The sequence below is a fragment of the Athene noctua genome, chromosome 12 (assembly GCF_965140245.1).
Source record: "Athene noctua chromosome 12, bAthNoc1.hap1.1, whole genome shotgun sequence".
NCBI lineage: Eukaryota > Metazoa > Chordata > Aves > Strigiformes > Strigidae > Athene > Athene noctua.
The window spans coordinates 7,697,112-7,719,556 of NC_134048.1; the positions used below are offsets into that span (position 1 = coordinate 7,697,112).

The 22,445-nt window shown below is 48.6% G+C and overlaps 1 protein-coding gene across 1 annotated transcript in view; it reads left to right on the forward strand.

Annotated features, from left to right (window-relative positions):
• The first annotated feature begins 10,975 nt into the window (after nucleotides 1-10,975).
• LOC141964929 (rho GTPase-activating protein 7-like) overlaps nucleotides 10,976-22,445 on the forward strand; it is a 50,839-nt gene continuing 39,369 nt past the window's right edge. The window contains exon 1 of the mRNA XM_074915857.1: nucleotides 10,976-11,083. Within this exon, the coding sequence (XP_074771958.1) occupies nucleotides 11,077-11,083 (7 nt within the window). The 5' untranslated portion in view covers nucleotides 10,976-11,076. The remainder of the gene's footprint in view (nucleotides 11,084-22,445) is intronic.

Consider the following 22,445-nt stretch of genomic DNA (forward strand, 5'->3'; position numbering starts at 1 on the left):
TACTTGTTGACTTTTTTTTGTTCAAATATGTTGTTTTACTGTTCTGGATAATTTAAAAATGCCAATGTTACTTAAATGCATCTGCTGAGCAAGGATGTTTGCTTCATCTCAAAATGGCCTGATGTTTCAGGAAATGTTTGCACCCTTGCAGGAGTCCCACGGCGGAGATGGGAATGTGAGAATCTTCTAGGAATGTGGAGCGACTTTGCTGCCTTTTCCTAGCCGCAGCTTTATTTTTAACATGTCTCATGTTTAAGGGTCATGGCTGGGAAACAAAAGCAGGTATTTTAGTTCCTTTATGTGAATAGCCTTGGCTGTTCATTCTCTTTTTCTTTTTTTGGCTTTATGAAACAGATTCTCTTCTTTACAGCTGCGATATTTCCATGAAGTTGTAGGTGACTGCTACAGACTCATTAGGCATCAAGTTAAAATGAAATGAAGCAAAACAGGTTTGTGTAGAATGCCAGGAGCATACCAGCACTGCTATGGCTGGGATGGCTTAGAGATGCCAAACCCGAAGGTCATTCTGTGCTCTGGGGAGGACCACGTGCTGTCCTCACACAGGAAGATGTCAGCTCTCCATGGGAGACATCCAAGCAGCACGCAGCCCTCGGTGCAGGCAGCAGCCATGGCCACTGCTGCCCGTGGCACTGCCTGCAGCAGAGGAGCTGCACAGACCTGCTGCCAGCGGTTCGTGGCATGTGATGGGTCTGGGAGAAAAGCCACCGTGGGGAGGAGGCACGGCAGCGATGACCAGTATTCCTCCGCTGGCTTATTCCTGCCCTTTTAAAACTCTCATGACCTTTTCCCATCAGCTGAAGGAAAACTACACTTCCTTGGGATCAGGCTCAAAGCAGAGCTCTGCAAGTGGCACAAAATGCATTTAACAGCTTTTTAATATTAAAAAGCTCTAGGTTTGGTTAGAAGCATTACCAGCATAACTGCAGTGGGACGTGACATTAAATGTATCAAGCAAACAAAAGTGAACATAATTTTGTTACTTTGATGTCTCTATCCCAGCTGCTTGTGATGCTTTTTCCTTCCTATGAGCAGCAGCCGTGTCTAAGGGCTGTGAGATGCTCCCAGCTGCTGTGGGCCTGGTGGCAAGGAGCATCACTTTGCCTTCAGGTGACTTGGGGTATCTCTGTGTCCCCCCACGCAGCTCACCAGGCACCAGGACAGAAACCAGCCTCTTGCACACGTTTCAATATGTGTGTCTGCCGTCTCTCTTCAGGTGGCTGCTTGTATCAGCTTTAAATCTAAAAGCTTTCATCACATTAAGTCTCATCTTCGTGGAAAAGTAATTCCCTGTAACGCATCCCGAATGCAGCCAGGGAGGTGTCTGCAAGGCGTCCTGCGCAGGATGAGCTCCCTGCTCCGAGCATTTCCCTGGCAGGGAGGAGTGGGGGAAAGGGGAATGGCTGCTTGCGTGGCCTGGATACACCTGCAATTATGTCTGGGGATTGCATTTGTCGAAAACCAAAAAACTTTTTGAAATGGGCTTTCTTTTAATCATGATACTAACTTCAAGTGTCTTAGAAATACAGGTCAAAAAATCATCTATGCCTATGAGTTTGTCATATCAAATGCATCACACGTGGCTGAGAACTACTCAGTCAGCTCTGCAGGTCGAATCATGCAGCCGCTCTGAGGAGGGGATGCTTCATGCTGCAACTCACAGCCTCGGAGCAGTCATTGTGCCTGTCATCAGCTGCACCTCCAGTCCTTGGATTTCTTTCCACTGAGGGACATTAATTAAGTTGTCTTATCAGGATGCAGGTTTGCAGCATCAGTCCACAACATAAGGACTCAGCTTTAAAGACTCCCATGGTGCTCTCAGACCTCCCCTGGATGCAGCTGTGTGCTCAGTGAGGAGCATCCATCTGTGGGGGGCTGGTGATTTATCAGCTGAGCTATAGGTGAGCATGCGTGCTGGTGATGTGTGTGCTGGAGCAGCATGGTAAATGTTGCCCTGAGCTGAACTCACTTCAAGAAATACCATTGAAACTCATTCCTCTGAGATATCAAGACCCAAACCTGCCTCCAGAAATAGAAATGGTGGATGAGTGAATCCTGTCCAGCAGTCACAGTCACCTTCCATTCAAGTTATCTTCCCATTAATCACTTTTCTTTTCCAGGACTGTTTTTGCCAAGGAGCTTTATCAGTGCTGAGCTACGTGTCAGGTATTTGCTTTTTGTATATATGCAATGGCTTCCATAGTAAAAGTATTTCATTCTCATGTCCCAGGTGGTGAGGAAACATAAATTTAAGGATTACATGTGCCTCTATGTCTTCCAACATGCTCTTATAAGAACATATTTATGTGGATGCTATTTCCAGGCATGTCACCGAATGGGTATATGGCAGAGGATTTTCATATGACACCATCACTGCTTAGAGAGTGGATATCACAGGAGAGACATGCCTTTGAAGGAGAGTTTCTCTGAGGATATTCCTCAGGCAACTGATTAATGTGAGTCCTAGTCACCTGTTGGAATGGTCTCTGCAGAAAAATTCATGCAGCTTAATCTCATAACACAGGAGAAACATCCCATTTTGCTTTCTAGCCCAGGCTGCTCTGTTCAAAATAAAGATTAAAAAAACCCCAAACAAATCCAACAAAAAACAAAGAACTGCATACTAGTAAAGGAGAAGGCAGGCATGCGATCCACCACACAGACACTGTAAAACAGCAAGCTCAGAGAGGAGGAGGAATTGGTTACACAGGCAGTTAATGCAGCACAGTTGGAAATGCAAAGGTACAGAGATGCATGTAGCCTTGCTCTTTATTTATTACCCTAGGTGGTAGGGAGTGGCTGTGTTTATAGGAGGCAGGAGCTGAGCCTCAGAGCTGGGCCGAGCTCTGTGGCGGGGACCCTGGTGGGGGCTGCTGCCCTGGCTCTGCTCCCCCCACTTGCCAGAGGGGTGTTCATGAACTACCAGCAGATGACTTTTGTGCAGAAACCTTTCCGGTCCAGCTTAAGAGGCAAAAGCTGGGAGAATGGGTTTGCTGTGGTCCTAATGTGCTGCAATTTCTCTCCGAGACACTGGATCTGTACGGGTGAGGATGGAGGTGCCCAGGAAGCCCCGCCTGAGGCGATGCCTCAGCGACCAGCCAGGTGCTCCACCAGCAAGGTATGGGATGGCTTCTGGAAGAGCACAAGGGAAAAACGCCTCACAGGTCAGTCCAAAGGCATGTTTGATCCCAGGCTGGTCTGGATTGAGCATCAGGGCCACAGTCTTGATCAAGGAATGAAAATACCTCAACTTTTTTGGCGTGTGCTCATTTTAATGCCGCTGCGCTGTGTGTTGTGCCGGTGTATCACACCAGAGTACTTGCCTTCACCTGTGCTGCTTTTACCAAGTGGGTTTTTTGAACTGCTGGTTTGTCTATAGATGACAGCCCCGAGGGTACCAGGGTCTGGGGCACTGCGTAGCACAGAGATGAGCAAGCACTGGGCTTGCTAAGCAAAGGGGCTGTGTTGTTCCTCTGCTCCATCACGTGGTCCCTGTTCCCAGCAGGGAGCTGGCAGCATCCCAGACAGGGCAAGAGTAATAAATGTTCTAGTTACTGAAAATGGCTTTCTAGATATTTTCTTTTAAGAAGTTTGGTGGGCTGCGTGCAGCTCGTTCCACCAGTGGCTTGCAGAGCCATGTTACAGAGACAGGAGATTTTGTAGCAGTATTTGCACTCAGCAACCCACCTTGCAAGCGGGATGTCCCTTTCTCCAGCCCTGAGACAGTTCGAGTGTTCGAAGCAAGTCAAAGCTGCAACCACCAAACAGAGATATTCTTTTTTTTCCCCTGAGCCTAGAGGCACTCCACTTTTTATAAGAAGACCTTTCAGATGTGTCAGGGTGCTTGACTGTTATTGCAAACATCCCCATTCCTCTTTCAAAACAAGGAGCAAGTTATTCTTTGGGCTGAGGTTACGTTTTGGTTTGGAAGTTTATTGATGCTGCAAGTGAGGCATGATATGTTCCTCCCCTAGGATGGAGCGAAGAGGCTGTCAGATTAATTGGGGACTTTCAGTGGAGGAATAGGACACTGGGAATTGTATTTTTGTTCATGATCTATAATTTGGGTGTCTCCAAGGCCCTCAAACTGCCTTGAAAATCCTAGCTTTAATTTGTGTGGACTGGTTGTGACTCCAGCATTGGAGCACCAAGGTGTTTGAGCTGGACTGAATGGTAGCACCGAACCACAGTCACTGCTTGCAGCTGTGGAGCCCATCACACCAGACTAGCATTACAGTCCTCTGGAAGCAGTGAGCATTTTATCACGTGTACATACAAGGTATGTTGGTCAGTAGGAGCATCAAGTATGAATGTTAGAGTATGAATGTTACTGAGGAGCAGAAATTGTGTCAGGTGGGTGGTCTCTTGCTTCTGTAAAACCATATCCAGAACTTAAATTGCAACCCTTCCAGGTGGTATGAATAAGGCTCATCATGATCAGGAAAGCCTTTGGAGGAACTCATTGTACAGGCATTTGCTGTCTCTCAGGAAGGCTTGTGTTATCCCTCTGTCCTCAGGTGCTGGAAGGGCACAAACTCCCACTTCTGGTGCAGGAGCATATCTCAAAGATCAGACTTCAGGATCACAGTTTATTACAATTCTGTGTTTCTCAGAAAAAAAGTTGTAAGTCCAATTAATATCAGTCCAGTAGTCCTGATATTAATTGGAATATATGTATGCACATGCATGCACAGACTTTGAGAGAAATGGCATATAAAAATATTTTTACTTTAGAAAATAACACTTCAACAAATAGAAACTCTTTCAATAGTTTCCTATGAAAAAAATCTTACTTCTGATTGAACTTAGCCTGTTCCTTCCCAGGATGACACAATTTAGGTGGTACTTCAAACCCTAAGCTATAGCTATCTTAAAAACCCATAGAGATCGTCTCTTATTCCAAATGCAAGCTAATGGGCTTTTGGCAATCTGGACCTCTGCTCTTTGAGGTATTTTAATTCCATGGAGCCTTTTACAACAGCAGTTCTGGCACTTCGTTTGGACAAAGCTATTCCCTCCTGCCATTTCACGTGCCCCAAAAGCATAGGCCTTCATCCTGAAGTCTGTGCTGGTACATGTGTCACTGTTGGTGATATGGGTTAGAGCTGAGGTTTCTGTAGATATTAAATATGAACTGTTATTTGTCAGAGGAGAAGAATTAATGTAGCATGTTTGATAGACTTGCATTACAGAAAGATGTGGGAAAATTAGGCATGACAAACTCCTTGCATTGTCAGAGTAATTCTTCAAAGTCTAATTGTATTGTTTTCTGTACAGCAACAAAGGCTTTATAATTTATTGTGACTGAGTTCAATCATGCCTGAGATATTATTAGTTCTTCTACTTAATGGTATTAAAAGCAAAGCCAATACCAAGAAAGTAACCATAATCAGTAGAGCAAAAGATATATTTTCTTCTGCCTAGTATTATTGGATCTGTTCTCTTCTAAAAACAATGCTGTGATAAGGCTTTCCAAAGAAGAAATTAGGGAACTCTTCAGTGCTCTTGTATTTCTGAGTCAATGCAGAGAAGAAAATAAAGCCCCAAGAAGGGTATCAGACCAGCTCTTAGCTGCCTCCCTGGATGGTGAGCTCTGCAAGCCCTTCCCAGCATCTGCATTGCCAGCACCTGCGGGATTGGTGTGTGCAGGGTGTTAGAGTGGGCATGGGGATCCTTCAGCCAGAGCGAGAGCCCATCAGGATGCCAAGCGCTGCACTGAGTCAGCTCACACTGTGTGATGCCTCGTTCAGAGCCGCGTTTGGTCCTGGCATCCCTCTGTTGCACCTTGAGGTCTGGGCTGCATTTGGAAGGGAAGAAACTCTTGCAGAGAGCCACACTTTCAACCATTTGTTTCTATTCTGGGACATAATTTAAACCACACTGAGAGCTTTTGAGGGGGAAACAAGCCAGAGCCTTTTGAAACATATCGCTTTGTGCCAGTCCAACCACTGCATAGTGTGAAGGGCTGGGAAGTAAAGATTTAGCTGCTTGGGGCTGTCTTCTCTCCTTTTCTCTGAATGGTTTCCCTGTCTTCTTTCTTCCCCCCCCGCCCCTTTGTGCTCTGTGCCAGGGGTCTCCCAGGCAGCTCCCCCTGAGCAGAGGGACTGAGACACCCACCCACCACACTGGAAAGCAGTGCTGGGGCAGGTGCCTGTGCAGGGGCACCCGCCCCATGAAAGCAGAGCTGCTTGGCTGCTGAGGGGCGGCAGCTCCTGCCTGCCCTTGCTCTCAGGGCCTCGCAGTAACGGCGGCCTTTGGCCAGTGGGAGCCGCTGCTGAGCACAGGCCGGACGGCCTGGGCATAAATGGCGTCCCCTGGGGGAGCCATTGGGAGCTCGTCCCCTGGAGCAGCAGCTGCGGTCAGGACTCTCCCCTGGGGTCGGGACGCTGCCCAAGGAAACTCCTCGAGGGGCTCTGGGTGGGACGCTGCCCTGAGCAGGTCCTCAAGGTTGGGAGCCCTCACTTGTCAGGTGAGTGATAAAGTGTTATGGGTTGCCGTTAAACCCTAGGAAGTTGTTCTGTTCTCCTCTCACAGGCATTCAAACCTGTAATTTATGGAGAGCTAGTTAATTGTGTTAATAATAAATTTTTAATTTTTGGTGGTTGGTGGGAACTCTGTAACAGTTCACCCTTTGTCTCTCCTCCCCCGGTCTGTTGGGGGCTTTTTCCACAACACCAGTTGCCTCGGCAATTATTTGGCAGTGTTGTCACAAGCACCCAGGGAGACAGTGGTCCCTCCTCTTCTGCCCAAAACCAGCAAAGTCATACGTAATCCTAAAAAAATGAAGCATGCTGTAGCCTGTGCTAAATCCCTGCCCTCCACTGGGAGGTGGCTGGGAGGCAGCGCTGGCTGGAGGGGAGGGGTCCCTCCAGTTGTGGGAGGCTTGCCTCCCTCCCCTCCAGCAGCACCAGGCCCATCCCTGGGCTAATGCAGAGACCCTTATCCCCCTGCCCACACTGCCTCTGCACGGAGCACCTGCAGCCCTGAATGCACAACATTCCTCGCCTGGGGTGTGACAGACTCTGTGCATCACCAGGGGTTGCTTTGTCTTCGAGGGAGGTCACCACTGGCTTTATATTTACATTGTGACCAGGTACTTTCTTCTCCTGCCTTGTCTGTACAAAACAGAGGGGGCAGAACACGGGGTTTTGCTGAGCCAGCAGCTCTGTAGTCAGCAGGGCATGCTGCAGAGGCTTAACGTGGAGCTCTGAACGTGGCTGGTGGAAGCAGCAGGGAGGTGAGACCTGGGCTGGGCTGGAGATGCTCGGGGTCTGCAGGAGGCAGCCAGCCATATCTGGGAATGGGACAAGGCTGTCCCCCTGCTTAGCCAGGTCACTGCCGTCTCTCCCAGAAGCTGCTGCTAGGGCTCTCGCTGAGCAGTGCAGAGCTTTGCTGTGGGTGGCTGAGCAAGTGGGGAGAGACACTCACCCCAGGCTGAGCCCGTGTTGTTCTTGCTCATCTCAGCACAGCACCAAGCACTTCTGACCTGCCCAGCTCTCCCTGCAAGAGCATTAGGGCCAGGCCTTCTGAACATATTTTTTAGGGAATCTTGGGTGATTTGGCTCTATATGGGTTGAGATTTCTCCCCTTTCTAGGTTTGCAGTCGCTGCCAGAGACTTGTGTTGGCTCAAGCCTTCTTCCGAGACATCCTTTCCCCTCCTGTATGTATCGGCTGCCCATAGCCCGGCCTCTGCTGGGCTTGCATCTGAGCACACAGCTCTGACCAGCCCTACTTTGAGATGAAACATCTTGTGTTGACTCATCTTGACCCAGCCAACCTTCCAGAACAGACAGTTGCACGGGAGTTTTGCTGGGCTGTGAGAAAGCAGCATGGACGTGTTTTTCCTAAATATAAGAGACAGAGCTGTGGGTAGTATTTACTACCCTGAACCAGATGCAAGAGCTCCAGTATGAACTGCTTCTCTGCTTGACCACCTTCTTCTATGAAGAAGGGTGAGCAGTGTCTAACTGGGATGAGTCTCCCGGCTGCAGAGCACAGCTGGTCTGGTGTGTGCCTGGCTGGAAGCCTGGAGACACGCGTCATTTCGTTTGAGGAGAGGTTCACAGGGTCTGAGGCCAGGGGCAGCAGGGATGTGAGGTGTGATGAACCTCAGCCATAGCTCTGCCACGCACAATCCCAGTCCTTTGCAAACATGGGCAGATGTTATGGGGCTGAAGTGGCATTTGATGAAGGAACTATAATGCTGTCAACACCAAAACCTGCTAACAGGAACAAAAACTTACCATTTTTAAGTGTTGGGAGAAGAGCAAATAGCATGTTAGAACATGAGCTTTAGTGCACTCAACCAGACCAGGAGGCACCTACCTGGCGTCCTCTACCCAGCACTGGCCAGAGGCAGAGGCGGGGACTCCAAGCCTACAGAAGCACACCTGTATGCAAGCGACACATACGACCATGCTGCTCCAATTAAAAAGTATTTAAGATGTAAGGATATGGGCATCACTGACCCTGAAAAGATGTGCCAAAAAAAGGGAAGACGATAACTGCTCTGCATATGACAGGATAGCCAAAACACTAACATGACCTGTGTGCACAAACTCCAGGTGACTTCAAGGAGGAGCTGAAGAAAGTTGGTTACTTTCCTGACAACTGTTGCCAATTCTCCTGTGCTGCTGTGCTTAGCCTAAACATCTCACTTCGAGAAATAAATCAGTAAGGTGGATAATGCTCTCACTGGCGATCACGTAGGAGATGCAGCTACTGGGTCCCTACAGTTCCTTCCAGCCTTGTGGTCTCAGCAGTGGCAAAGGGGAGCAGCAGGAGCCAGTGGTGCTCCCGCACTTCTGCTCCTGCAGAGCTGGGTTACTGGTGGAGGGAAGCTGCAACTCTGCATTTAGAGGAGCCTCAGAAGAAAAAAAGTTTATTAAAGGAAGGGCAAAATGGATCCACCGACTACAGAGCTCATGCTCATCGACTGCAAGCTGCACAGAAACATACTGCTCTGTCTCTGTAAACAGGCTAAAAATATCGTGGTGCTGTTCCTCCGAGGGCCTGGGAGTTCAGAGAGGCTGGGAAGGAAGCTGGGGTCAGGCTGCCTCTGGGGAGCAGGCGCAGGCATCACACGTAGGCGTGGAGCCACGGGACAGTCCCCTCCGGCTCAGCAGAAATAGGGGCTGGCCAGAAGAGACCCAGCGTGTCAGGCACTGCGCTGGTGTTCTGCCGCTCAGCCTTGGTGAGTCAGTGGTGCCAGGTCTCCTTGGCTTAGTGCTAATTCTGAAAGAATGCAGGAGCTGTGACTTGGAAAGCCCAAGAGCTGTGGGAGAAGCACAGTGTGGCAGTGGGGAGCAGCCTGGGACAGTGGGAGAAGGCTTGGCTTTGGTTCTGTTCCTCTTCTGAAGTGTAATTATTCTCTTCTCTGTACCCCTGCCGTGCTGGGTTCAGTGATGCAGGTGCCAGTGTCCTGCAGAACGCTGCCTTCTCCAGGCAGTGCCACCCCCAGTCAATCAAAACCCTTTCCTGAAGGGTGCCCTGTGTGAGGCTTCTGTCTTCATTTCTTCTGATTTCTGGAATCAGAAAAGACTATTCTTTCAGGTATCCTATTTCAGAAGTAATTAAAAGCTAGTTTCTGTTCTCATCACACCAGTGTACCTCATTAAAGAATGTGGCTATCACAACCACATCCCAGTCAGAGTAATCAGGACTTGAGTCTGGATGTCTCCCTCTATAAATGATGCAGAAGTGTGTTCCAACTAGAAACCTCATCAAGAGTTATTTCAGTTTTCTATGTGTGTCTGGCAGCCACAAGGACCTGGAACATTTTTGGATTTTCCTTCATTAGTGTTTAACCTTGTTACCTGGTGTGAGACTGTGTGGCACAGAGTTAATCAATAATGAGCACTGGTGCCCTGTCAGGCATCTGTTGTGTGCTGTGAGCAGCTGAAAGTGGAGACCAGGGATCAGCTCTGGTCTCCTAGCAATAACGGCAGTGATCTCTGCTCTTGTGCACTACCCAATTTCTCCATCTCTCTACTGTACTTGTAAATTTAAATTTCCCTGTACATGAGCTGTGGAGGTGAGAGCTAGGGATCGGCTGCTCTCTGTCTGTGGGAACTGCATGGTGCTGCAGTCTCAAACGAAGAGGGAATAGGTCCAAAACTGAATAAATGCACATGGTAGGCAATAACCACATTAAAGCCCAAATATGCTGCTAGCATCCTCTAGTGTCTACCCACCTGAAAACCCAAGGGGCCCCAAACCACCCAGTGCTCCAGTGGGGTGGTGTGGAGGTGTGTGCTGCCCTCCCTCCCACCTGCTTGCATTTGCCTTTGTGCAGCCCATCTCGCTGTGAGCCCACTGCCCTGGTCAGCGCCACATAAATTCAAACCGGGATCGGCTGCCTCGACTCCAGCCAGAACAAATTCAACAGAGAGATTGTTTTAAAGAAAATAACCTTTGCTATGTAAAGGAGTTTCAGTGTAAAAGCACTAGATTTATCATGCTTTTCCCATTGCCTCTGGCAAAACTAGAGCAGAGTGTCAGGGGTGGTGTCCGTATTATAGCGCTCAGCAGTGTGCTTCGCACTGAGTTCATTCAGCTGGGCCACGCTCCAGTTTATCGAGGATTTCTCACTGTCGTAACTCTAGTGCTTCGAGTACCTCTGCGTGTTTCATTCGTCTCCGTCCTGCAGCTGATTTAAACTGTATGTATCCTGCATTTATGTCCAGACAGTATTTCTTGCTGGGGCCCGTGCCACCCACCTTTGGCACTGTCAAACTCAATCCCCGTTGCAAACTGGGCTGTAGATGCCGATGTGAGCCGGCAGCCGCAGGGGCTGCTGCTGGTACCGAGGGAAAGAGAAAGGAAACGGCATGTCAGAGCCCCGCCGGGATGTGAAGAGCGGCTGGAGGGAGCTGTGACCGAGCTGCTCTTTCCCAGGGAGGATTCTCCACCCCGTCCTGGGTGGGATCTTGGCGGTCCTGCTTAAAGCCGAGCAGAAGGGGTTGGAGTTCAGTTGCCCTGGGCAGGACTTGCTCACTTGCAGGGACACAGGAATAACTTCTGCATAGGACAGTGATACGTTGCAGTTCACTCTCCCCATGGAAGGTAGGAGGAGGTTTATTTTCTTTCCTTGATCATTCTATTTTATTGTTATTGCCAGAAAACAGGGTGTGAGCTGTTTTGGTGTGTGTGTCTGACTGTTTCCTCCTGGGATGTGCTGCTTCTGCCTAGGATAGATGTTGTTTGGGGTTTAGAAAAAACCCTGTAGTTACTAGAAATTTTGCAATCTAATGCCTCAGTGCCTGCGAGTGACACAGGGGGCACGTAATGCGAAGCCTGGTCTCGGAGGGGACGTGGGTGGGTTTTGCGCTCGGCCGAGGTTTCTCCTCTAGAGGGTAGCAGCTACCTGCGCCGCGGCAAACGGGGGGCAGCGGCTGCCCCGCCACGGCCACGGCTCCCCGTGCCCTGCAGCGGCTGAGAGCCCCTGGGAGGACTAGAGACTCCTTTTGGGGGAATGGGCATGAATGTAGGCACATGGGTGTGGTTTATTTTGCTATACTTCTCACCGGTGATTAGTCGTGAAATTCTACGTGGTGGCCAAGAAATGGAGGTTTTCGTTTGTGAGATAAAAAATTCTGCATGTCAGCCTGGGCAGACAGAGCAGCAGAGTAGGGCACTGGAGGCTCCTCACAGGGACCCCCAGGACCCTTAGCCCTTGCCACCAAAGGCTCGTCCCTGCCCCTGCGTGTACAGGCAGGGCAGGGGGAGGCTTCCCCGCAGGGTGCTGAGCAGCATGGGGGACGGCAAAGCGGCAGCAGCAACACGTTGTGGTGGGGAGGTGAATTTTGGCCCTTGGGAAAATGACAGCAGAAGAGAACACCAGTGCCTCTTCCTGAAAAGTAATGGCAAAAGTGATCTGTTCACCAGGAGGAAAGAAGTCAAGAGGAGCACCTTTGGGGTCCCTCAGCTTGCAGCAGCAGGGTGGCTGTCCAGGCACCCAGCATGAGCAGGGACTGGAGAGGGGTGGCAGCAGCCACGCTGGGCTCTGGCGCTCAGCCGCCCTCCCAGGCCCTCCCCACAGTGGGAAGAGGTGTTTGGGTACAGGTCAAGCATGTGTTTGCTGCCTCAGCTGGCTTGACCCCTTGGTTGCTCTCCTGTCTCACTCCTGCTGTGCCCGGGTATCCTTGGCAGGGCTGGCACCTCTCAGCAGCATCCCCAGCCTCTGGGAGCTGGTGCCCCTGTGCTGGGGCAATCCTGGCATTGCTCCGGCAGTCAACTAGGCCAACTTCAGCTCCCGCCTTTGCCAAAGGCTTGCTTTGTAATGCTGGGAAAATCCTACAGTAATTGACAGATCTGTGGGAGGGTATTAAGCGTCTACATGTCAAATGTTGGCTTTTATTTTATCGCTCTGTGTAAAACATTCTGTATTCTCTGGGCAGGAGGTGGAAGTGTTACGGTGAATGTTTTCAGAAAATGAATTAGTGTCATGTCGTCCTTTCCCAGCAACACTCCCCTGACAGACGGCCACTGGGGCCATGGCTGCCCAGCCTCACCGGCAGCTCTGCTTTCGCATGGGCTTTGAGGACTGTTTGGCAGGACCACAGTTGGGAATAACACTGCATTTCTTGTCCTTTGACTCTCCATACAATAAATCAAGCTGAGTTTCCAACCCTCTGTTTGCTGATGCTCTCCAGCTAAGTTTTGAGTCAATTTATTTCTCATTGCTTTGCGTCACCCTGGCAATGTGCCAAGCACAAGAGCTGAGAAGAAACACAATTAGTTTGCTGTATTTGAGGCCAGGGCTGAGCATCCCTCCATTGGTACACACAGGTCTTGAAGGCAGTGGAAAAGGCATATTTTTTAAGTTAGAAAATTACTTGTCTTTTGGAAATGAATAAATTTTTGACATAAGCTAAAAGTCATAAGAGGAGAATGGGTTATGTTGTCAGATATTCACCGTAAGAATGTTATGCTTTTGAGTGCTGATATGATGAACGTGGTGGTAAGTGACTCAGAGGGATGCTGGCAGGAGGGGCCAAACCGCTGGCCATGCCATGCCCAGCAACAGGGAGGGACCCACCTTGCCCCACAGCTGCTGTGCTATAGGGGCACTGGGCATGGAGAAGCCAGCATCTGCTGTCCTCTATGTTGCATTCACTGGTGAAAGCTGCTTGTAAAGGCAGAAGTGCCCAGCACAAAGCACAAGCCTGGGGCAGGCAGTTAGGTGGCCCAGGTTCTGGCAGGTCCTGTGAGGCAGTGAGGAAACCTTGTGGGATGCTGCGAAGGCCCACCAAGCGATCTCAGCTACAGCCATGAGCAAGGGTACCCCCCTGTCCCAGCACTCGCCCTGTCATGGCAGAGCTGTTAAGAGTCAGGGAGGTGGTTCTGGGAGTGTTTTCATGTGGATTTCAGTTCTTTATCATATAAATTTGCAATTCCAGCTTCTGAAGCCCATCATTTAGAAACACTTCCAGGGGTAGCATTAGCTGAGACCTGACAAAATCTTGCCCCTTGTGGTCTGGCAAGACCTGTACAATAGGCACTGAGCGTACACACTGCTCGCTGTACCCATCCCTCCTCTGCCTCTTCCCATTTGCCTTGATGCTCCTGGGAAAAGGCAGGACCTGGAGCTGTTGGAAGGCATGGTTGTGTGAGAAAGGAACTTGGCTTCTCTGGTGAATAAATAAAAGCCACTAAGTAGCTGTTTTATGCATTAAAACAAGGCTTTATGAAAAACAAAAGACAAAGGATAGGCCCTGCTGAGAGCTGGGAAGGTTTTTACTGTGGTGCCTGACATCTTCAGGCTGCTAGAGCCTGGGGACCACTTGTGGGTCTCAGTGTGGTTCAGCAACCTTAAGCATCTGCAGTAGGATTGGTGCTGGCACCCTGGTTTCAGCTTTCCTGGGCTGTGGTACTGCAGACCTTGCTGCTGTTTCCATTGTCTTCCAGAAACAGGGCAGGAGCAGGGTGTGTGCGGGGGAGAGAGGTTTGTGGTGGGTGCACAGAGGTGCTGCACAACAGCTTCCTGCTTTCCTTCCCAGCTCTGAAGTCTCACACAAGAATGAGGATCCTTTGGAAATTTGACCTTTTTTCTCAGTTTTACTCTTCCTATTTGGTAACCCTTCCTTCTTTCACAAAGTAGCACAATAATCAGGTGATGTCCTTGACTCATGCTGCCCAGCCTTGCATGATGGGGCCTTTCCATTTGTTAGGAAAAGCCTATTGATTTAATTTCTGTATCATTATTTAAGCTAATATGGAATATGTCACTGATGATGGTACATGAAATCCAGTAGAGTTTGAAAAAAAGGATGAAGTATTAAATAAACCTTGCCAAAGGACGGGAAGGAGGTAGAGGTGAATGTGCAGTGAGGTTACATGGTACCTTGGCTGCTGCTCCACCTCTCCAGCTCCACACAGACTGTTAGTGCCTTTGACTTCTGGGAAATGTTGGCAGGGCCACCTGAGCTGGTCAAACACCAGCATGAATGGGTTGCTGCTGGGGGACACGGATTGGAAGCCATGTCAAATAACGAGTGGCCAAGCTTGTATCCAACCTCATCTAGCTCCTGTGCCACTGTGCAGCTGTGGCTGTGGCTCTGGAGGTGATGGCGGCAGAGCGGTTCACTTGATGGCTGCCTGGGATGGGAGAAGGATGGGACCTTTCCCACCTAGTGCAGGAAGATGAGAGCTGTCTGCTGAGGTGGATATACTGTCCCTTTCATCAGCACATGGCCTAAGCAGAAATAGCTGTCATACTTGCTGTTACACATAAATATATGATTATGTATAAAGATGCATCTGAAGAGTGCATAAAGCAGACATATCTGGCTGCTTGTCCAGCGACTGTGGAAAGACCTGTCAAACACGGCTTTCTCTGGGCTCTCCGGGTAACTTGCCACTAGATGTCACAGCGTGCTTGAGTTTGCAGCGGGGGACTAGGAGTGCCACCGGCGCTGGGGACCCCCACCCAACCCACCCAGAGTGGGAGTGAAGCTGTTCCTTACAGCCCCTCTGTTGCACTGAAGCAAATAAATAGCATCTTTATGTCTGTTCTTTTCTTTTAGAGTGTTTTGGAAACATTCTTGGATTTCATATGTCATTCAGCAAAGTCAGAGAGACCAGCAGGCAAATAAAGAGGTTCACCTGCTGCCAGCCTGTGGGGGTGACCCTGATGGGACCCCTCCCCCGGCAGGTTCCAGTGGCCCTTCCCTTCCAACCAGCAAATTCTCATTAGCTTCAGTCAATTTAGCAGGAGTACACTATATGTGTTTCAAAAGCTCTTGCTGTAAGTGGGACGCATTTTGCCATCAGTCCCATTCCCTCCAGCATGAGGCAAATGGAGGCCAGAGCTTGTGCAGCTGCCTGGTACTGACCTCTGCCTAAACCATATCAGACAGCTATTTATAGGCGCACAGGAAGCTGCGCTGGACCCTGTGCTTCCTCTCTCATCTGAGCTGAATCTTTAATTAGCGCAGCAGCACAGGGAACATTAATTTTGTGTGTGTTTTCACTGAACATTGTGCTGAGCGGTGGTAGAATATGTATGTAGTCAGGTTTGGGCAGGCTGGTGGTGAGATAGGCAAGTCATCTTATAAACTTGTTACAGTTTTATATAAAAATGAGTATTGTTAAAAGACTGGAAGTAGATTAGAATGTGATGCATTTGCTGAATAAGTAAATGAATGACAGCATTTAAACCTCCTGGTGGAAGGGATTTATGTACAGACCCAGACTGGCGAGGCCATGCCACCGCCTATACCCGGGCGGTTCTTCGGTGAACTGTAGCTATTGACATAATGATGGCATCACTCTGCTGCATTCATTCACCATCAGAAATGGGCATGTTTTTGACTGAACAAATGACACCTCCAGGTGTTACCGGGGATGGACAGTGGTATTCCTTCCTCACGTTCAGTAGCATCGCTGATCTTGAGACTGGGATCTGCTCAGCCTGAGTGGGGATCTGGAGAGGACACTGCTCCCTCCCTGCTCCTCCTTGTGTCCAGGGACATTGAGCAGACATACGCACGCTGTGAGGGGAGGCAGGACTCATGTATGCATGTGTGGGGAAGGGAGATGCTCCCTGTGCCCCCCGGATCACAGTGTACCTGTGCCCTCAGTCTCCTCCTGTCGGGACAGATCTGGGGACCTTCACACATACTGGAGTGCTTACTGGTCTAGAACCCCCAGAGACTGTGGGGGACTACCTAGGGTGGTATGTGCATATGAGTAGTAGTTCAGTGCTTCTGAACAGCAGCTGCACACCTACCCCAGCTCACACACTTTCATGCAGAGGAGGTGCCCTACAACTGACCTTGAAAGACCAAAAGCCCACTCCCAGGCTGGCCATGGTGAGCAAATCCCTGTCAGACACCACTGCCAAAGAGGGAAAAGGCAAAGCAATATTTTACTTTATAAATCACACTTTTTTTGTAGTGTGTGTATGCATGTATCCAATTCTTTTCTTCTCCCCATGTCCAGAAAATAGGACTGTTCCCATGCTGGCTTTACCTTTTATGTCAGCACATGAAGATGCTCTCATAGTGTGCAAGGGTTTTTCAAAAGGGTCCATAATTTAATCAAAACTTTCCTAAAAAGCCTGTTGTTTTCAAAAGTTATCTTGAAACTAATTTTGAACGTCAATGCCCTTAAATCCGTAGCAGATTTGCTCTTGCTGTCACCACTGAGACCATGGACCCAGTGTGTCTCATCAGACCAGCATAGCGGAGGGCTCTGTATGTTCAATGCTTTAACTGATTAGGCTACTAATTACAGAAGCTAGAGAGTTGTTTAAAGCAGCTGGAAGGAGAAATCACAGGAATTTTCCTTGAACAGCTTCCAAACTGATAGGACATTAAACAAAGTAGAACTTGGAGAAATTTAAATTACAGCTTGTGACGTGAATGTCAGACATCATGCTACACATACACCGTGGAGTGTATTCTCTCTGCAACAGTCAGGATGGATGGGTTATAGCTGCAAACCTCTCACTACTATTACTTTGCACCACATGAATCTTTCTGACCAATAGCACATTATCATTTTGCTTTGTCTGTGATTGCCTTTTATTTTCCCCCATGGCACCAGTCCAGAATAAATACAAATCTTATTTAGTCCCAGTTAGTGACTGTGCCTTAATATTAGGAGTCTCCCAAAATACTTACTGTGCTGCTTTCTCCTTGGAGAACAAGACTTGAGCCGCCCTACCATTCCCATCTACCTGCAGTAACTATCACAGCAAAAGGCGCTTTGAGCAGAGCAGGTTGCTCCTCTGGAGAAGGGTTTATTGGTTAGGGGCTACCCTTTGGTGCTGGGAGCTCGAAGTCCAGTTTCAGCTCTGGGGAAATGGCATAGCCTTACGATGTTTCAGAAAAGCATTGCTTCCCTGTTTCAGTGGGAGTGGGAGGATGGATGCTCAGGATACATGCACAGAGGAGAAGAGGTGAGATCCACAAAAACACCAAGAAAACCAGCAAAAGCTTCTCCAGCCTGTCCCACCTGAGTGTCTTAAGGCTGAGCTGGGTCCTTGCAGAGGAGGCAGTAGTGCATCTTCTGTGGCCTGCTGGCAGTTCCCAAGGGCTGTGCATGTCAGGGAAAGAGAAGTTCCTCCCTGGGGCCTTTTTTGCCTTGCTGTTTTCCCTTGCCTGGGAGGAAATACCTCAGTCTGAGGCGCACAGCATCCCTGCAGCAGGTGGGAGCAGCCCAGCACTGGCTCCATGTTGTCACCCAGGTCTGGGCATGGGCAGAGGTGGGAGTACTGGCATCAGCCCACGGGGCGAGAGCCACAGCCTGGCTCCTGCTCTGAGCGGCCAGGGCCCGGTGAGACCCGGTGAGTCACTGCCAGGGCATGAGGAAGGAAGCCTTCTGTGTGGAGATACAGGTGGCATGGGAGGGTGGTTTTGTCTAACAGGTTTACTTCTGTAGGATGGTGCTGGGACTTAGAATAGCAACTCTTTGGAAAAAACCCCCAGCACTTAAAAAATTACCATAAATCTAATTTTATGCAGTTAATCACCAATCACTGCAGATTAATAATCAATGCTGATTAATTCTGCAGCATGACCAAACTGTTGCAAGGCCCTCATCCTAGTATGTTTAATATATACTAGCGTATACATTAAATGTGATTTCCAGACATGTTAGAGCTTCTCGAGGATAGTGTAGATCAGGTGTGGGCTGGAAGGCAGCTGGCCCAAGTGCTCTGCAGGAGGAATGTGTGGGACCAGAAACATGCAGGGCCCTGAGTTTCCTTTCACTTGAGGTTTTTTTTTTCACTCCTGTGCTGTTCTGTCACCCTCAGATGTGTCAGCATTTGCTTTGCATCAGTGAAAGAGCTGAATCTGGTGCCTGGCAATTAAAACTCACCCAGGAAAGCCTGGGCTGTGCTGAAGAGCAGCATGGATAGCAGGGCTCCAGAGCTGGGAGGGGGGCAGTGAGGGGGAGGCCTGGCACTGGGACCTTGCCATCCCAGCAGCTTGTCCTGAGCAGTCATCCGCACAGGCAGATGGTCTGACAGAGGCTGTAGCATTGCTTTACTCCTTTCCTAAGGCTATGTGAATACTCCTGAAAGAGAAATGCATTAGCTTTACCTCCTCCTGAAGTCAGAACCTGATTTTTTCCCATGTCAGCTGGATTGAGAGACCCATGCTGGTTTCCCTGTGGCTGAGTGCAGTGCCCCTGCAGCTGTGATCACCTGGTGCCAGGAGAGTCTGCACTTACTGGTCATGAAGAAACTGCCTCTTCAGTTTGCTTCTAGGGTCTACCTTCAGAGCTGCTCAACTTTTTAACATTTTAATGCAAAGTGCTAGGGAGTTTGCTTAATCTAAATACTCTCATGTGCAGTGTCTGTTGAGGGCTGCACTGCCCTTTGGAGGAAAGGAGCCAGAGCCCGGTGGTGGGCAGTGCCCCCGGGCCCCCCTCCCAGCAGAGGGTCCTGCAGCCTGGCTGGGGCTGGGTTTTGGTGCATGCACAGCTAACAGGGCTTCTGCTTGTGCTGCAGCTCTCGGCACAGCGGCAAGGGATTTCAAGCACAGGTTAAGCTCCTGAGGTGTAGAGCTTGTCCATCTCAGGAAAAGATAAATTCCTCCCTGGGCCTTAAATGGAAGTGGTTGGATGGTGGGGAACACAATGGCTCTGCTTCAGATGAGGAAGCAGTGATGATGCCCCAGAGCCAGCAGGTCTCCAAGTGGAAACAACCCTCAAAGCCATTCTGTGCCCCATGGAAGTGCTCAGGAGAGTATCAGTATCTACCTGAGCTCAGTATCTACCTGAATTAAGTATCTGGCTCAACACCAGAGCAGTTGAGTCAATGGGCATTTTTCCTTTGATTTAAGAGCTGTGAGGTGGTTCCTCCATGACCTGCCAACCAGGCCCTGGGATCCATCTGCAAGGGCAGGCATGGCAGTGAGCTGGAATGAGGGAGGCATGCTGGGCGTGAATAGGAAGGACTTTTGACTGAAATCCCAGGACTGTTGAATGTTTCAAGAGAAGCTGTGCACACTCTTGAGTGCACACAAGCAGAGCCCACGTGCAGTCCCAAGGTATGGGATCCACCCTTCAGTTTGTCCTGGAGTCACAGCAGCAGCTGGCACAGGAGTGATCTTCCGTTGCCAGGAGAAGAGAGCACACAATGTTCAGGGAGGAGAGGTCGGGTCTCTTCCTGTTTAGATGTTTTCAAAAAATGCTCAAGCACTAGTGGAAAAATGACTGAGGGAACCATCCAAATTAGGAAACAGAAAATAATCCACTAGCATAAATATAATTTTGACAGCTGAAATGAGAGGCAAGTGGTTGTCAGGTAGGGCTGGTAGGCAGGTTGCTGGGCCAGCAGCTCGTGACGAAGTTCAGCAGCCAAGGGGCATGTTCTCGCTGCCAGGCGCAGGGACATGCCTACTCAGCAGCTGTTACTAGTGGTGTGCCAGCTTGGGTGTCAGAGCCAAGTCACTGGATGTCTTTCATCTCGGGCTCTCCCAACATAGTGCAAATAGTCAGTGAGATGTGTCCTTCAAGTGGGGGACTCAGTATTTCCAGCAGTGGATAATGAAAACTATGACACTAAAATCAGAAGTTTATGGAATATAAATTATTAGCAGACTTTTCAGAGCCAGGTTACCTGTGTGATGAAATTAGCTGTTCATATCTAATGTCAGCTCTGCTCTTGACTCTTCCTTCCTTCAGCAAATCATTTAACGTCCCCAAACCCCTTTCTAGCCATATGTTAAGTTGATGTAATGCTGCTTTTAAGTCTGTGCAATTACTCAATTACTCCTGCATCTGGTTGCAAGTAATATGCCCTTAGGGCTATGATTCACTTTTGCCCATTGATTTGCTGTGTGACCATGAGTACCACATTAAATATACTTTTAATATTCAAAGGAATTGTGCTTGTGTATGCTGATGAACATGCCATTCAAACTCCTACTCTATACCTGACTTTCCAAGCAGAGTCTGATTGTTATTTATTGTGAAATTTAAAGACAGAAGCTAACCTCTTAAAAAATTGAAAAGAGATTTGGGAGCCTGAGTTCCATTTGAATTCACCTCAAGCAAGTTTCAATGGAGCTTGAAGAGTCTAAGAAAATGTCACCCTTGCTGTACCTCCGGGGTCTGATATTACACAGGCACCTGAATTACTAAGGCAAGTTCCCTTGGCTGATCCAACCTGACTGCTACGGAGCTTGCAAAGCATTAAGTATGCACATATTTAATGTCTGCTAATGCTGGAGGGGGAGGACACCTCAAAGTGAAAACTACTGTGCATTTAAATGTGTTCTTCTTCAAAGCTCATCTCAAACCCAAGCTGAGTAATAGCAGCTCCCTCCAGCTCCTGGGGAGCCATTTTGGAGGGGCTATCTGGTGCTGCTTGCTTTCTTATTTTAGTCACCTGTATGTTCTGTGCATTGGAGAGATGAGCTATTGAATCAAGGAGTGGTGTCTGTTGGAAGAGAGGTCTTCTGGAAGAATGAGTGGCCAAGGGAGAAGTGTGGGTAGCGCTTGTCCCGTCGCTAGGATTGGCCTCTGCTTGTGATGATACAAGGGTTTTGACTGTGTTTTCTCTTGTGCATCTTTGTATAAGGAGCAACTGTGGTTTTCTTTAACTTCATTGGATTATTGCTGTGAAGTAACAAGGACAAGAAGCAAACCTGTTTTCTGAATATTTTAAGACCTTGTACCTTAGTTTTTTGTGTATGTTAATTGAAAGCAAACAAGGCTTGGAAAAGCAGCCAGTATGGGTTTGACCCTGGGACCATTCTGGGAATAACCAAACACAAATAACCCTTTCCTAAAAATGTTCTTTGCAACCGCACCCTTCAGGAGTGATCTTCTCTGCAATGATGTTAGTCTGGACAACGTTGGTAGCCAAGGGCTGAACTTTAGCTCTCATTCATACTCAACAGTTACTCTTATGGTACAAATAGCTCCCTGGAGGTAGGAGGTGAATTGCTGAGAAACCACATACCCATAGGGTGAGGACTGCAGAGTGGCCACTTGTCATCCCAACCCAATGGAAAACCGTGGGCTGGGGGACCAGAGGTTGGAGTGGGACCTCAGTGATGGTGGCAGCAGGATTTCATTGCCGCTCAGTGTTCCTCTCCGTACCTGTATTGCAAAGGATTTAAACTGCAAAGGATTTAAACTGCCAAACCTTTACACTGATTAATGCATTAGTGTTGTGAGCAGGTAGTGTCAGCACACCCGTAAATAGGAGCTCTGTTGTGCAAGTTAGTTCTTGTAATCTGTAAAGTGCTTCATGCTCCTTGACTGTGAAATGACACAGAAATAAGTGTGATGTGTAATTTCTACAAATACTCCATCTTCTACATAGGAAGCTCTCAAACCACTAAAATAGTTTTATGACATCAGTGAAGACAAGGGCAGTGATAGACTTGAATGGTTTAAAAAAGAAAAGCTACCAGACCTCAGCTGTGTTCTGGTTATTTTCTTTGAATTTGCTTCCTTTTCATTGCTTTTTTTATACTGAGACATAAATAATGTTAAATTCCAGATCACCCATGGGTCTGAAATATAGCTGTAATGAGGACTTCTGCCAACTTTTACAAAACCATTTTTCTAACATGAAAGGAAAATAGCTCATACATAATAAACACTCCTCCTGACCCATGTTATCCTCTTGCATTTAAGGTCAAACATGTCTGAAAGGTAAAAAAAAAGATAAAGGGGATGCAGAGAGGCAGCTGCAACAACAACCCAAACTTCTGCGTGAAGGTTCTCCCATCAGAGTTTTGATTTTCAGACTGTTCACAGCTGCCACTACATTTTTTCCTTGGCCTGAATAACATAAATACTGGGATGGTAGTGCTTTCCTTTACACTGGTGTAAATCTAGGTTGGAGCTCAAACTTTGACTCGACCATGTACACACTTTATCCCTGGGATATCAGCAGGACAGCATGTGGTATAAAATTAATCATGGGTGTAAATCTATGCAGGACTTCTCTCCAGTT